General features: G+C 47.3%; 1 protein-coding gene across 1 annotated transcript; it reads left to right on the plus strand.

Annotated features, from left to right (window-relative positions):
* The first annotated feature begins 1,837 nt into the window (after positions 1 to 1,837).
* On the plus strand, positions 1,838 to 16,939 carry LPCAT3 (lysophosphatidylcholine acyltransferase 3). The gene is given in 14 exon segments (XM_068400870.1): positions 1,838 to 1,879; positions 1,881 to 2,034; positions 10,968 to 11,075; positions 11,190 to 11,296; positions 11,450 to 11,543; positions 11,663 to 11,700; positions 12,774 to 12,952; positions 13,365 to 13,473; positions 14,171 to 14,257; positions 14,577 to 14,743; positions 15,385 to 15,532; positions 16,066 to 16,224; positions 16,339 to 16,465; positions 16,592 to 16,939. Coding segments are annotated over 13 exon segments (1,509 nt in total). The 3' UTR covers positions 16,456 to 16,465; positions 16,592 to 16,939.
* Positions 16,940 to 16,947: the final 8 nt, after the last annotated feature.

Below are 16,947 nucleotides of genomic sequence, written 5' to 3' on the forward strand. Positions count from 1 at the left end.
ACTGCTCTTTCAAGACTATTTCCTTCTTCTCTGGATCTGTGCCTTTGACATTATGGGGCAGGGAAAGGAAGACAAGAGAAAAACCACATCATTTAAAGTGAAACTCATGCCCACCAAGGCCTTTTCCCAGCAGGTAAGCCCACCCCACAGCCACACCATAACCTCATGGTCAGAGCTGCACCTAAGGCGAAGTAATCCTATGCGCCAGCACAGGCTAGGAGACAATGGCCTAAGGAGCAGCTCAGCAGAAAAGATCCTGGGTATCCTGGCCCACCAGCTCGCAATGCACCTTTGTAGCAGTGAAAGCTAACAGCACACTGGGTGGCACAAATGACAGCATAGTCAACAGGCAGAGAGGAGTGATTATTTCCCTCTGTGTGGCACTGATAAAGTTGTATTTGGTATGCTCTGTCCTTTATGGGCTCCCCAGCACAAGAGAGGTGTGAACAAACTGGAAAGAGCCCAGTGGAGGAACCCCAGATAGGTGATTAGAGCATTGATACTGAGGAATCTGGATTTGTTTAGCCTGGAAGAGAGAAGGGCAAGCGAGGGCAAGGTTTTTAGCCTAGTCTCCTAAAATGAGGCCAATGTGGGCATGTTGCCGGTCAGTCCCTCTCCCGGTCAGATTTGACAATGGGATCTAATAGGTGCTACCACCTACTAAAGGGTAGTTCTAAAGAGGGTGGAGTCAGACCTTTCCCAGGATGAGAAGCAACGGGCATAACTTGCATCAGAGGCAATGCAGAGTATAATAAGGACAAAAATGCTTCCCCAAAGCATGTTTCAGCACTGGTTCAGCTGCCCGGGGAGGCTGGGAGCTCTCCATCCATGAAAAAGTACAGCAATTGCCCAGGCAATGCCCTAAGCAACCTGATCCAGCTTTGGAGCCCTGCTTGTGAGCTGGGGTTTGGACCAGAGACTTCCAGAGATCCCTTTTCATATAAACCTTCGTGTCAGTCTGTGTTTGCCCCTCCAGCTAAGTTTGGGCAGTACTGCCCACCTGAATGACACAGCAGGAAAATGGTAACACAAACAAGGGGAAGAGGATCACATCCATTGCACCTGAAGCTTTTGCTGAGGAGGAGAACTTGGGGTGCACTCATGGACACCTCCATGAAGGTACACACCTAGGAGAAAGTCCTCCAACGGATGAGTTATGCGGAGGTTGCGTAGGCAGAGCCACCCAGTGACTACAGAGTTGTGTGCCACAGGGACAGGGTGAGGGAAAGGTGCTGGCGTAATGCCTGGTATGGGAAGCGGGTCCCTCCAGGCCACAAGAGCCAAGCACCGACAGCCTGTCCTCCAGGAGCCACCGGCGTGGTGGGACCCAGCAGCACTGGGGAGGCTCAGCAGCGTGCCTTGTCCCCAGCCGGCAGAGCAATGTCCCAAGCCAAGGCCAAGGCCCAGACCCAGCCTCAGGCCCAGCCCAGGCCCAGGCCCAGGCCCAGCCCCAGGGCCAGGGCCAGGGCCAGGGCCAGGGCCTGCCCCTGCCCCTGCCCCTGCCCCGTTCTCACGACCGTTAGACCCGCGCGCCTCGTGCCCGCGAATAACCCCTGCCCCGCCCCGCCCCCTACCCCTCCCTGCCCGGCTCTCTCCTGTCCCGCCACAGCCAATGGGGAGGCGGGCTCCGCCTCGCTTGCCTGGCCCCGCCCCCCGCCGCCAGCGCCGAGCCCCGCCCTCGGAAGCGCTTTCTCCAATCATTGGCTAGCGGGGACAGCCCCGCGGCACCGCCCACTCGCGAGGTAACCTTTGCCTTAGTGAGCGAAGGGCCCTGCCCCGCTGCCACCGGCTGTCCAATCGGAGGCGCCGTGGGGGCGTGGCCGGCCCGGCGCAGCCAATGGGCGCGGAGGGGGCCGCGAGCGGTGCGGGGGCCGCGGTGTCTGGTGCCGCTGCCGGGTTCGAGGAGCGACCGGCCGGCGGGGCGGCCGGGGGAGAAGATGGCGGTGGCGGGGTCCGGCTGGGGCCTGGCCCAGGTGGCCGAGGCCCTGGGCTCGTCGGAGCAGGCGCTGCGCCTCATCGTGTCCATCCTGATGGGTAAGGGAGGGCAGAGGGCGAGGCGGTCGGGGGTGACGGGTGTGGCGCCCCGGGCAGGGCGCCCCGCCGCTCCGCCGCCGTGCCGCGCCGTGCCGTGCCGCGCCGAGCTGCGCAGGAGCTGGGGCCGGGCAGCACGGCGCAGCGCCTTGCCGGCGCGGAGCCGCACCTGTGTCAGCGCCGCCGTGCCAGGCCACGTGTGCGCGCGGAGCCGGCGGGCGAGCCCCCCCGCCGCCACCGGCCCCGCCCCGCCCCGCCACGGCCCGGCCCGGCCCGGCCCGGCCGGCGGAGGATGGCGTGCGCCCGGCTTGTGCCGTGCCGCGGCGCGGCGGGGAGTTCGGGACGTGCCTCGCCGCAGCTGGCGGGGTGGGAGCCCGGGACGACCCTCCGGCTCTCCCGGTGGAGAAGGGGGAACCCGCTGCGAGGCGGCCCGGTGGGTTTCCCCGCGGGCAGTCGGGGTGCGGTCCTGGCGGGCTGCCGGTGAAAGGGGTGCGGGCACCTCGCGTCCGGGGGCGGGGGGGAGAGCCTGGCTTTGAGACCTGCGGAGCCGGTCGCCGTGGTGCTGGCACTCGGCGTGCTGCGGAACGAGTCCGGTTTGGGTCTGTGCCTGCGAGCGGTATTTTGGGGGCAAGAACTTTGCGATTGTTCTGCTGTCTGTGCCCGAGTGCCGGGTGCTACCTGTGCTCATTCCCCATGAGCATGTGTCCGGGGGGGTGTACGCTGAGGAACCTGCACAACCCCTCCGAGATGTCACCCTGTCCGCGTGCAGGGGGGGCTCTGCCAAGAGACGTTATTAGTGTCTGCGGTAATCACGGAACTATGCGGGAGTGGCATGGCACCGTGGGAGCTACCAGGTAGGGCGAGCAAAGCCTGCTAGCTAAGTGGCCAGAGGACCTGGGATGTTGTGCCGCGCTCCACCTGTGATGCCAAGTGTGTTGCAAAACACATGCTGCTTATGCTTATCTGAACATGTGAAATGGTTAAGGCAGGGCTAGGGTTATGATGTGGGCTAACAATTAAGGGGGAGGTTATAGCTCCTAAAACGTTAATTCAAGTGTATGTATGCGTGCTGTCTGCGTAAATCTCTGCAGCTGCCAAATGAAACTTTGGGTTTTGAAAGCTTGTGGTGGTGTAGTCACCTAGCAGAAAGGAAATACAAGCTTTTCTCTGAACCTAGAAGTATATTTGAAGTGATACAGCTGCTACTGTGTGATCTGTCAAAATAAAGTTCCTTTGGCTGACTGAAAGTGTAATTTTTAAAAAAGAGATGCAAGAAAAGTTGGGTCACTTCAGAACTGTGGTCTGGGCCAGACTTACTTCTGCCTGATTTAATCTATGATGTGTAAGGTCAAACTGAACCAAAACATTCTTCATGTCAAGGGTAGATACAGATGATTGAACTATCGTTTTGAACTTAACTTAGAAGTTAGTTAAACCAAACTTCTTCTATAAAGAAAAAATGAAGTAATAGGAAACACACAGAGGACATGCACATAAGTCAGCAGGAATTAGCAGCTCCCGACAGCTGAATGGGAAAAGTCCTGCTTTCCTTTCTCCTGCTTCTGTCCCTGGTACTTTAATTGCAATGTGGTTGAATTTACGTCCCTGGCAGAAACCTAAACCAGAAAAAGCAGATAGTTTACTACCATGTTAGTCAGTTGAACCAACCAAGGGACTAGTCTAACAAGTACTGATGCAGAAGAGGTTTTAGGAGGTGTGTGTGAAGGCAGACGCAAACAGTAGAGTGATGCCTTTGCAGAATGCACCTTGAACATGCTCTTGGCGTTCCTTCTTGCTTCTTACTAGCAATAAGCTAGAACATGGCATTGGGAGGCTGTTTCCTGCTTGGTGTCCCACGGGTGAGCAAAACCACTTCTTTGAAATGAACAGCAGATAATTACCATCTTGATGATAAGAAGAGCTGCCCACTGCAGTCAATAGATTCATGAACTCCAAGATTTCGTGTGTGTTGTTACAAACGTTCCACATACAGTGTTGACACTAAGTCACTGAGATGGCACAGTGTCCCTTCCTGATGTAGGCCACTGTCTATTTTGCGTAAAGTCTTAATGGATCTTTATCATTTCTATTAAAAGTCTGGGGATCAGGGACTGGGAACCCACTCACGTCTCACCCCTGCGTACCTAAAATGCATACCAAACCAGGAGGCTAGAGCTGCACATTTTCCTTGTCCTTTCTCCCTCGCTCAGTATCTCTTAATCATGTGCAATTGAAGGCATAACTTCAGACAGAAGGCTTAAAGGCACGCAGAACAGCCTCGCCTATAGTTTGGTACTCTTGCAGATCATGTAGATAGAACCACTCAGGCGGAGGGGATTGACTCCAGCTTTCCTGCTTAATGGATGGGTAGTAAAGCTTTATACCATTACACTAAAAGGAACGGCCAAGCACCGCTCCAGAGCAACATGAAAGGAGAGTAAGAAGAGTTCCTTAACCCAGCACTAGCAAAGAAATGTTCATTTAATTGCAGCTTAGCTTACAATCCTTCTAATGTGACTGAAAGCCTTAAGCCCGTTGGTAATGCAACTAGCGCTGATGACCACTTTGTGCGGTGGCATGGGGTATAAATGAAAGGCATTTCTAAAAGCTGGAAGTGGCATTAGGACAGGCAAGGTATGGCTTTTCCTTCACTTCCTCCATTTCAGGTGCTTGCATAGATTCAGGAAGAAAATTATTTTTATTGGCTGCAGCTAATACTGCTGAATTATTTCAGAACAAGTCTGTGAGGGTGAAGTGCGGTACTACGTTCCAAAGATAGATTAAGAAGTCATTGCTTGTTTCTCCCTCTGTGAGGGAGTTGACCATCTACACTGTGCAGTTCTACTGCGATAACTGTTTCTAGGGTTTCACTGTTCAGGAGATCACCAGAAACTGGCAAAAAAAGCCTTCTGAAAAAGAGGAAGAATCGCAAAGGACTTTGCAACTTCTTACATTGATTTCTGGAGAAAGATGTATTATTGTTGAAAAAATAGTCTGAATGGACTCTCTTGATTCAGAATAAGGGTGTGCACTTAGTCATGATCTGAAATAACCAAAAGAGGTCATTTAAAACTTAACATTCTGCCACTACTGAAAAAAAAAATAAATACAGGGGAGAACGAGAGAAAGAGCAAGGAGGAAGAGCAACCAAGAACAAAAATTGGAGTAGTCCTAAAGGGCACCACGTTTTCTTAGTGTGTAAGTGAAGATTGTAACAACACATTGCTGAGCAAATTCTGGGAATTTTAGTCACAGCTTTGTATTTAAATCAGAGACACCTTTTTATATGTCCTGCAATTCTGAAGCAAAGAATACAACTAGGATAGATTCCATTACGCAAACTGTACAAGATTAAAAACTTACTTCAGACTTCCCATATGTGAAAATTTGCATAAACAACCTTTGAAGAAATTAGGCTGCACTTTGGCAATATTATCAACAGCAGGAATACTTGAAGCATGAGTCTGGACCCTGACATTTAAAAAATTGTGGTATGTCTAGTACACTGATCAGTCATATGAAAATGTCTTTGGAGAGATGTATTCTGCCTTGCATTCTTCAGGAGGTCCAGGGCCCAGTGTTCCCCCAGGAGAAACTCTGTCTTTAGGTCAGCATGGAAGACACCAGCGGTCTCAGCTCTGTACCTACAGAGTTACTTTCCGGTTGCCGGAGTAAGCAGTGTGAACCAATGCTGTCCGAGCCTCTTGGCGGAGGAAGGGAGGGAGCCCCTCCAGTGGTGCGATGGAGAGAAGAGGGTTTCTGTGCTGCTGCTCTTGTCCTCCCATGAGGGGAGACAGATTTCTTTCCTGCTGTCGCCACTCAAAGTGTAAGCCAGGATACAGGCAGCCTCGTGGCACTGTGTATTTAAGACTTTAGGTTGATCTTATTTGTGATGTGTCTGTATGATCCCAAAGAATTAAAGATGTTTATCTGGCCACACTATTACACAGTGGCTTGCAAGCTACCTGGCATGTTCTGCTGCATAATATGGAGCAGGGCCAACATACTGTTTAGAGCCCTGAGCCAGAACTGACCCTGCTGATCTGCCCAGACCTGCCAGGAAAAGCAGTGGGGAAGTGTTCCGTCATCTACAGACACAGCAGCGACCTGCAGAAATTAACACATTCTTACTGAATAGGTGCCAGAAACCAGCTGCCTCACTTGCAAATGGTCTTATCTCCTCCTCTCCTACCTCTCACCAATTTTTTTACATACTCTGCTTATTCCTGCTCTCTGCATCTTGAAGATTTTTAGGCTCAGTGAAATTCTCCCTGGGGTCACCCATAGCTGATGACTTATCCCAATCAAGTCCCCAGCTGGTCAGCCAAGCAAGAACCCTACTGAAGGGGAGGGAAACAACTGGTTTCAATGTGTAAGAGATGGGAGAAATTCTAAGAGGCAGCACCATCCTGTCACAGGTGCTAAAAGCAGCCCTGTCACAGAGCATTCATGTCCTGCCTTTTTTAAACTCTTAACTTCAAACACATCTTATTCCTTAAAAAAAAAAGAGCTGCGTAATGCTACACAGTAGGTGTGTCTACATTAGCAAGTGAAATGGTACAGTAGGAGCAGATCTGTAGAGCAGACTAGTTTGTGTGCAGTATCTGATGGGTTTTGGGCATTTACTTTGGATTTGCTTCAGCCCGGTCATACAGACTTGAGCACCCATTGTAATTTCAGTTCAGTTTCATCTGAAGAGAGTCCTGTTCACATGCTTTGAGAGGGTTCTGCTACGCAAACTAAAGCACCTTAAGTGGACTTCAGAAGTACACTCCTGAGATGAATTAAAACACTCATGTATATGCACCCAGTGTTAAATAAGGTGTGGGACTTTTGCAGGATTATAGACAGCAAAAGAGAATACCTTTGAAGTCAAAATATTAGGTAGGGCTTATATTTTAACATCCTTTCCTGTTGTCCCCTTCCTTTTAGTTTTAGCAGTCTTATAAGAAAATGGAGACAACTGCTCTGCTAGTTGTTGACAAAGGTGGAAATCAGCAAAAGGGAGAAGAAGAAAAATAGTCTGATCTGCTCTCTTGAAGATGAAACGAAGCTAACGCATATGAAAGGGGAAATAAAGGGAGCAGAGATGAAAAGAATGTTTCTGGTGTTCTTATTTGCAGCTTTATCTCTGGAAAAAGACAGGCATCTTAATCGCCCATTCCAGAAGATGGCAAACTTGACAGCGCTATTTTTGCTTGGAATTAGGAGAACTGTCCTCCTGCCTAATCCAGCCTCTTGGTCGTTTACTTTTTTTTGCTCAGTTAGGTTTTTGTACTTGTGGACAACCTGGGCATTGTGCAGTGGCCCGTTACTCTCCCAAATGGCTGTGGCGAAGAAGCTGACCTTGTCCTTTCCTTCCAGCTCCGGGGTTCTCTTAACCAGAGATCATCCTCTTGTTCCCGTGAAGTTAAAAAAAAAAAAAAGGAATTTAGCAGCAGCAACATCTCGGCTAATTTGTCCATTTTATATCAATTGCGAATTCCTTTCTGTGATAAGTCTATCTAGAGGCAAAAATCAACTCTACGTGCAGGCTGCTTTTCGGCTCCATGGTGTGTAGAGAAGGAGAACTACATGGGATCAGGGGATGACCTCCTGCTTTCTCCTGGAGTATTGCAGCTGGTTTCCTGCCTCGGTCAGCTCTGCCCGAGGGAGCTGTGAAGGAGGAGTTTGGCAGACAGGGAGCTGCTGTGCAGGGTCCCTTGGCAGCAAGGAGCAGGGACTCCAGTCCTGTTGCTTCTGAATGGCAAAAGCAAAGCAGCGCGGCATCCCGCAGCGCTGGCATATCCGAATGTGACAGCAAGCTTGGCAGGTGGCAACGGCACCTTCAAAAACTGCTCTCCTGCTTTTGCTGTGCTAATTCAGGCTGCTCCAGGAACACCGTAGTGGGGCGGGAGTACTGCCCTTGCTAGCGGTAGGAATAGCTCATTATTTAATAGATAGTTTATGAGTGTTCAAAAAAAGCCCAGACCAGAGCAGAACGGCCATTGATATTCAGTATCCACTGCCATTTGGGGGTTAAAGTTTGACTGTGCAGTGTGGGACTGGCCCAGGTGTAAAACTGAGGAAATTATCTCGTGTGCAGCAAAGCTGTAACTAAATTGCAGTCCAGAGTACTAGCAAGTTGCTCTGGATATCAGAAGAATTCAGACTGACGTCGTGACTTTTGAACTGAAACAGCACCCATGTAGTACAAGACCAGGATTTAAAGTTGTGGCTTTCTTAAAACATATGTGCCGCGCATACTAGTAGCTCTCTGTTTGCAAGGGCTCGTAATTCTTTCTCCTTCAGAACAGCATTAGCCAAACCACGATATGATCTTCTGTGTAGAGCTGAAAAGGAGTACGCGTGACAAGTGAGAAAGGTCTTTTAAAGAGTAGGAACGCTAGTTGGGGATGGGAGAAAATAGATAACATGTCTGGCTTTTAGAAACTTGAGGTGCATTGTAGTATTCAGTCATAATTTAATTCTTTCTACAGCAATGGCTGGAGCCAAAAAACAGGTATTTTTTTTCCTGATGAAAATTGAATGTTTTGCAAGATTATATTGATTTTTGAGAGAGTGGCAAATCCTTGAAAATGTGATTTTAAAACTGTCAGTGTCAATGAAGAGCAATAAATGGTGCTTTGCCTGTATTTCTGATCTGATCTTTCTCCCCCTTGCTCAGAAGTGGGAAACATTTTTCCATGGTAAACCTCAGTATTTTAACTTTTGATCTAAACTGACGCTAACACTTTATTTTTTTTTTACCTCTTCCCATTTCACAAAGCCAGTTGTTTATTAAACTTCAGCAGGAAAATTGACATGTGAAAAAAGAATCCCTGTGTATATGTTTCTGCATATAAGGCTGATAGACAATGTTACTTACTTTTTTTTGAAAAAAAAAATCATATTAATTGCTCTAATTCTTTGAGTTACTCCTGTATCCCCAGAGAGCCAGCGCGATGACCTGTCTTTGCCGATTCCCTCTTTGCCCCTCAGATGGTGTTCGGGGATGGCAGAAGCACGTACCTCTGATTCTGGTGTTGGAGCAGGAAGGGAAAGGGATGGTTTGGGTAAGGCGTTTTGTAGGGGAGTTTGGAGCCGCTGTTGCAGAAGGGAAGAGCAAGCGGGATGAGCGTGCAGGAGCGAGGTTGCCAGGCTCTGCGGGCGAAGGGCCGTGGTATGTGGGGCTGGCCGGCCGCTCAGACCGAGAAAGCAGCCTGTGGCGTGGAAACCAGCACGGGACACAAAAGGAGGAAGGAACAGGAACAAGGAGGCAGGGAAGACTGAAAGAGGAGTGGCAAGAGGCTGAGGAAATGGGGAGCAGCAGCTCAGTTTCAAGAAGCAGCAGGTACACACCTGGGCTCAGTAGAGCGTGCTGCTGTCCGGGATCTAGAAGGGAGCCCAAAAGTCCCAAAGTCTGGGACTCCCTCGCAGGGAGTTCGAGGGGACAGAAAGGACCTTGAAATTGCTCCAGTCACGCCTCAGCCCATTAGCACTGACAGACTGCAGTACGTGTATTTTACGTAACCTGACAGAGCTTCTCCTTTCCTTTCATAGTAGTGAGTAGATTTGGCTTTGCTTGTTGGAAACCTTCCATCCATCAAACACTTCGTGGCAAAATGTGCATTTCATCACGTTTTATTACTGCTCCATATAAAACATGACTACCTACTGCTACTATTACTCCATTACTGCAAGTGGCAGGGATCTATCCACTGCTGCAGATTTCAGCTAGGCTAACAAGCAGTGTGGATGCCAGTATGGTGGTATGTGATGAATTTCCTTTTTTTTTTTTTGGTAGAATAGATTTTTTTGTTTTGTTTTTATTCAGGATAAAAGAACACAAGCTTGCAAAGTAAAGCAGTAAGTTATGAAATGCCAGAATTAAAGTTGCTTCTGCTGTCCCAGTTCAGCTCATTGTGCACATGCCTTTAGAAACACCAATTGCGTGAACAGACTTCACATACTCATGAGATGGGCAACACTTTCTGTGTCAATATGTATTAAACCATAATATATTTATTGTCGAATACGTGGCAATGTTTATTGCATGCTACACGAACCTCACCTAGACGAGAGAATTTAATTTACTCATGGGTTTCTGTATGGCACTTCTCGCTGTACTACCAGAGTGCTTCACAAATGTTTGCTTCTCACTAGAAGCACAGATGAATAATCTGGAGGCATTCCTAAATTAGACTGGAAGCTAACACACAGAAAATGCAAGGAAAAAACTCCTTCCGCTTATCTTAGCTGCTCTATATGAAATGCTTCTGACTTTGATTTTTTAAAAAATACTACATGCGTAGTCCCTGTGGGTTTTAGTTACAGCTCTGTGTGCCCAGTAGTTCACAAATCAGATGTAAATTTTAAGTTGGAGAGTTAGAAAAGAAAGAGTATATTACTGGATGTCCCTTGAGAAACTTTGGGATTAAAGCTGGTCAGCATCATGTGCGAACTCATTGAGGTGGGAGTGGGGATTGAATTTTTTAGGACAATGTAATGGTATTAACCATAAAATTCCCCCCTTCCCCCCCCCCCTTTTTTTTAAACTAGCTTCTTGCCACGTTCACTGTGTTTGTCACAGAATTTGGAAATGAATCAGAGACTCAAGTCTGATTCATGTATTTCAGCATTATCCGTCTCGTGTTGAATGAGGCTAGAAACTGTAATCCTGGAATTTCTTGCACTTCAATGTCAACTTTGATATAATTATGTTCCTGTTGAAGTATTTTCTTCTGTGTAATATACAAAGTAATTCATCTGGCATCTGTCTCCCAAGATGGAAATGCAGTATCAGGAATGTATCCCCTGACCTGTGTTGATGATGTATCTATGTAAAGTACACGTTCCTAATAACATGTTCAAGAAAGGCACAATCTGGACCATTACAAATGCTTGTCTACACTAATTTACAACTCTCTCATCTTTTTTTTCCCTCCTCTACCCAGGATATCCTTTTGCCTTGTTCCAGCGCTATTTCCTCTTCCAGAAGGAGGCCTACCTCATTCATCTCTACAATGTGTTCACAGGACTCTCAATTGCTTACTTCAATTTTGGTAAGATGAGTTTGGGAAGAGATAGCTGCTTGGACCAGGGCGTGCTGCGGTTTGGGAGGACCTGTAATGGGAAAATGTAATTTCTACTTCATCTCTCTCTTTCCTGTCCCACAGGGATGCAGTTCTTTCATTCCCTGCTATGTGTCCTAATCCAGTTCCTCATACTGAGACTAATGGGTCGCACAATCACTGCCGTCTTCACCACGTTCTTCTTTCAGATGGTAAAACTCTTTTTCTTACTGCATCGGTTTGTAGAAAGGAGTCCTCTGTTCAGTTGTGCACTTCCCAGTAGCAACTGTGGGTGGAAAAGTGGGGACAGATCAAAACCAGATGGAGGAATTAGTTTGAATAACGCAAACAATGGTTTCTTTCAGACATACCTTATGGCTGGATATTACTTCACAGCCACAGAGCATTATGACATCAAGTGGACCATGCCACATTGTGTCTTGACGCTCAAGTTGATTGGTGAGTGACACCTCCTTCCTCTCTCTTCCACTCTGCAAGCTGTGCCTCAGGAAAGAGGACTGCTTGTTCAGCCCAACCAGCCCATCCCAGGGCTTCAAATAATTGTTTCTCACCTCTAGGTCTGGCCATCGATTACTATGATGGAGGAAAAGACCCGGTGAGTAAGACACCATTTCTCCTTCATTCCTCCTTCCATCTTCCGTGCCATTCCAGTGAGCTAGAGGTCAGAAAATCAAGTTCAAAGGATGTGAGTTAGCAAGCTGCGTTCATTGTTTGGTAAAAGCCATAGCTGAAAGGGGAGCATCTGTGAGTGTCTGAGGGCACTGAATTCTGGAGTGGAAAGAAATAATTTGGAACAGAGACAGTAGTGATTAGAGATGGACAAAAGTTGTTTCAGTCATGTCAGAATATTATTCTGCCCCCTTCCAAATTCCCCGCCATCTCCTTCCCCTAATCTGTTGCTTTAGATTCCCGATCCCCAATGCTCTGTGTCTTGTGGGTAGTGTATCTTTAACTTGCAGACCATCAGCACTGGATCTCAGTTCCCATCCTCCTTTCCTTTGTTTAGTCTTACCATATCCTTGTGAATAGTTGCCCTGTACTGTTTGTTAGGGCCCTGTTTTTAGAGAGGATTAAACAGTGAGAGAAGTTGCACAGCACAATGTGTGGGAGAGGGCAGAACACTTGCTACAGTCTCTTAATCCTACTTTGAGTATCTGCATTCCCCATCTCCTGTTTGGGGCCTGACCGAGTCTTTAACATCCAAGGAATCACTGCTGACTGCAAGAAAAACAAGGTTGAGCTGAAATTTCCTAAGCTGAAGTTTCAAGTATTTAAAGACAATGAACTCTTGCATCAAGAAGTAGGAATTGTAGGATGATAAGGTCTTGGGAGAGTTCATGCAGTTGCAGTCAGGGATTGGAATAGGTCAGATACAGTGCTTTTACTATGCTGGCAGGGATGCATGTCAATAGATCCCTTCCATGTTTTGAGCTTATTTGGGAATGGAGATCTGTGCAACTGGTCTCAACCGTTGGATCTTGTTGCTACTTAGAGGGGGTGGGGATAGAGAGAGCTGGGGAGAGGAATGGACATGAAGTACAAAGTGTAAAGTTCCATATACATGGAGAGCAAGAACTGAGACCATTAAGGAGGCAGGCTGAGAAGATAACATCCAGAGCTAGTATGAGATCCCCCAGGATGATGTTAATGCCGCTCCCTTTGGTGCAGGAGTTCCTGACCCCTGAGCAGCGGCAATTTGCTGTCCGTGGAGTTCCTACCCTGCTGGAGGTCTCAGGATTCTCCTATTTCTATGGTGCCTTCATGGTGGGGCCTCAGTTTTCCATGACAGACTATCAGAAACTGGCAAGGGGTGAGATGACTGATGTTCAAGGCCAGAGACCCAATAGGTAATAAAAAGCCACTTAGCTCCTCGCCTTCCTAAAATCCCAGAATGCTTAATCCTCCACATGTTCCCTGCAGCAGCATGCCATCTTACCTGGACACTAAAGTACTGTGACCAAAAGTGATTCATAAGACAAGGCAGTCATTCAAAAGTTGCTCATAACTCTCTGCTTAATGTCCTAGCATTGTTCCAGGGCATGAATGTCAACAATCATTTGACGTCTTCAGTACAGACTCAATCCCAGCCTGGTAATGTTAGCATCCCAGCTTCCAAACGGAGGCATCTGCTGCAGTGGAACGTGGTGACTCCCTATCGCTGTCTCCCCTACCTCCTCTTCTCCACTTCTGTTTTTAAAATTATGATTTTGATGGTCTCTTTCCAAGGCTTTTCTTTGACCTTCGTATTTTTCTTTTCAGCTTTGTGCCTGCTCTCAAGCGCCTGAGTTTGGGTCTCTTGTTTCTAGTAACATATACCTTGTCAAGCCTGTACATCTCTGATGAATACCTCATCTCAGATGATTATATGGTATGTATGCATTTGGCAGTTCTGGGGTGTGGAAGAATTCCACTTCTCTGGTGGGCACTGGATCTACAAGCGTGGATTTTTTTTTTTTAGTTTTGCCTCAATTTAAAAATAAATCAGCAACTAGTGAATAAACCTTTCCACAACTGATTTGGTTTTACTGCCTGTCCTGTGGGTTCCATTTGATACAGAACAGTGTTAAGCTGAACTGAAACAAATGAAAACTTTTACAAATAGAGAATTAAATCGTAGATGCTACTGTGGGTTTTGGAAACCTATGTATTTTGTGACCTTCTAATGACCTTCCATTTAATGATTACATGCAAAGAACTTCACTCAAGTAACTTTCAAGGCTTACCCAAATCTTTGAGGTTCTTAGAAAACTCTTCAGTAATTCCTACCTGCAGATTATCAGTGTTTCTGTGTCAGTATGAATAAATGAGGGTGTAAATTCCGCAATGATTATGCTAATCCCAGAGTCTTCCTGAAGTACCTATGTACAGCCAAGTATTACCAAAGGAAGGAGAATGATGTGTAAATTTGCATAAGCCAATAGCCTGGCAGTCCAGTCCATATAGCAGTCTCAACACATACATCAGATCAAAATGAAAGACAGTGATGAGATCTCATCTACCTTGTCTCGTTATTGCCACTCAACTCCGGTGTTTATTTTTATTCTATTTCACTCTCATCTCTGCAGGAGAAGCCTTTCTGGTTCCGGTGTGGTTACATACTGATCTGGGGCAAAATTATACTCTACAAATACGTGACCTGCTGGCTTGTAACGGTGAGTCTAGATGTCGTTCCAGAAACAAAAGACAAATGAACAAAGGTAGCACCTTTGCAGCTAGTTCGTATGCTCTTGGACTTAGCGCTAAATGGAAGTAATCCAAATATCTGGAGATCAGTGCAGGTCAGTTTAGCTTGCTTTGAGTTAGCAAAGGCTAGCTAACTAAAAAGCAGCAGTTTCTAATCCATTTGTTCCATCTGCAGTGGTGGTATTTCTCCACTCAACACCCTGAGAATCAGAGCTTCCCCAGCTCTGCCTTTCCAAAAAAAAAGGGGCATGTTTTCCTCTCATCTTTCTCGTGATTTTTTCTCCATAGGAAGGTGTCTGCATCCTTGTTGGTCTGGGGTACAATGGGAGGGACAAGAGTGGAAAGCCTTTGTGGGATGCCTGTGCCAACATGAAGATCTGGCTGTATGAGACAACACCTTTGTTCACAGGGACGATTGCTTCTTTCAACATCAACACCAATGCTTGGGTGGCCCGGTGAGCAGGACAAAAGTCCACTTCTATAATGTGTCAGTAATGTCTGTGTCAGCAGAACCAAGATCCTAGGCTGAGAGGGAGCACTAGAGGAAGAATCTGCCAGTTTTCAGTTCTTACACTTTCTTCCATGTTTTGCTGCTGTCCCATTTGAAACAGGTTATTGGGTTAGACACATCTTTTCATTCAGTCTAGAGGGGCAGTTCATTAATACAGGCAAGCAGTTGATGGCAGTGGAAGGGCAGATGCTAGAAGGGGACTACAGCGAGCCCTTCGGCCTGCCTGGTCAAACAGCCGCAGAACTGCTCTGACAGCTGGTTCCTGCGTCGTGCCTCTTGATGCTCCCTGTGCAACGACTCAGCCGGGTTTTGGTTCGGCACTTGCTGGGGGGACAGAACTGAATTGTAAAATACCTTCATTTCTGTGTGCGTTGTCGCGTGAACTGCTCCTCCCCACTAGCTGGGATTTCTTTAAGACAAGGGCTGAGGTACATTTTGCCCTGGTAAGGGGAGCTGTCTTGCTGTTTCTGTCACCATAGGGTGTGCAAAGGCGTACGGTCCCCTGGGCCCTGCACCTCTGACGTGGAGAGGGGAGGACAGACAATAAACTAGAAGCACTTTGAGTTTGTTTCTTTTCTGCTCTAGCTACATCTTCAAGCGTCTGAAGTTCCTGGGTAACAAACTGCTGTCACAGGCACTGGCCCTGTTCTTCCTGGCCATTTGGCACGGGCTGCACTCTGGCTACCTGGTGTGCTTTCAAATGGAGTTGCTTATAGTCATCGTTGAAAGACAGGTGCGCTTTGTCTGACTTACCAGAATCGGGTGGCCTGCATTAGCCTTTCCCCGTGAGTCTGGAAACAGCCACACTGAAGGCTTTACTTGGATTAAATATGAAAAATAGCTTCTCACTTTGGAATTGGTGTTCAAACGTGATACAGTTCTGTTCTCAAGAGTTCAGTAGGTTGCCAGCTTCTGCATGGGTAAGCCATAAATTTACTGCAGAAGCTGACAGGAAGAAAAATGGAGAACTTGGCATATGAGTAGAGGGCAACTGAAGTGCTTGGCAGCGGGAAAGGTTGGAGGACAAGCACGTGCACTGCATGCCTCTGATAAATCTCCCAGTACTGAGAGAACATATTCCATATTTAAACTTTTTTTTTTCTTAATTAAAGCATTGAGCAGGATGGGGTACTTCACTACTTTTTTAGACTAACTGCTTACTAAAAATTCATTTTACACAGCTGGATAGGTACTTTCACCCCAGAGCCTGCACATACAGCCATAGCACATCCAACTGAGGAGAATTCTGTTTTTTCTTTAAATTAGGCCATAAACCTTGTTCGGGACAGTCCTGCCCTAAGCACTTTGGCCTCCATCACCGCCTTGCAGCCCATCTTCTACGTGCTGCAGCAGGCTAACCACTGGATGTTTATGGGCTACTCTCTGGTGCCGTTTTGCCTTTTCACCTGGGACAAATGGATGAAGGTATTTAGTAGCCACAGACAACTTATGCAACCAATCCTTTTCCCTCCATGCCTTCTCCTATGTTCTTGGCTCAAAGCTGCTTGCTGATCCTTAACCCTGCCTTTCTCTTTACAGGTGTACAGGTCTATTTATTTCCTCGGCCATGTGTTGTTCCTCACCTTATTAGTGGTGTTGCCTTACATTCGCAGATTAATTGTGCCACGAAAAGAAAAGCTAAAAAAAGCAGAATAACAGCCAAAAGGTAAGGCTGGACTATGTGGAGAGAATCCCACACTTGGAGGTGAAATGGGGCAGCAATGTTACATCCCAAGGTGAAAGGCAAACATAGAAACACCTACAACACATCTAATACTTTTCTCTTTTTCAGATTGTACCACCTGTGCATTTGTAGGAGTTGATTTAACACTCCAGAAGCAAAGCATCACCTGCCAAGTTTGCTGTGTTGAAGTATGACTTTTTTCAACGTGAGGAGGGGGAAAGAGAAAGCACAGGGTCAGAGACCCAAAAGGAGGGGAATGGAGTTAAGCCTCCTTCCAGATCCTCCACCTTCTGTATGTTGCCTTATCTCTCTGCCACCCTCCGTGGACACTCATGTCTCTCTGCTGATACCGGATGATTGTAATACACTCAAGGCAGGCACTGTATTGGATTGGAGCCACCTTCTGACTTTTCTACGTTTGTCATCCAAGATAAAAATTGCTCCTGGTCTTTTTCATATCCGCT

The sequence above is a fragment of the Nyctibius grandis genome, chromosome 5, assembly GCF_013368605.1.
Source record: "Nyctibius grandis isolate bNycGra1 chromosome 5, bNycGra1.pri, whole genome shotgun sequence".
Lineage (NCBI taxonomy): Eukaryota > Metazoa > Chordata > Aves > Nyctibiiformes > Nyctibiidae > Nyctibius > Nyctibius grandis.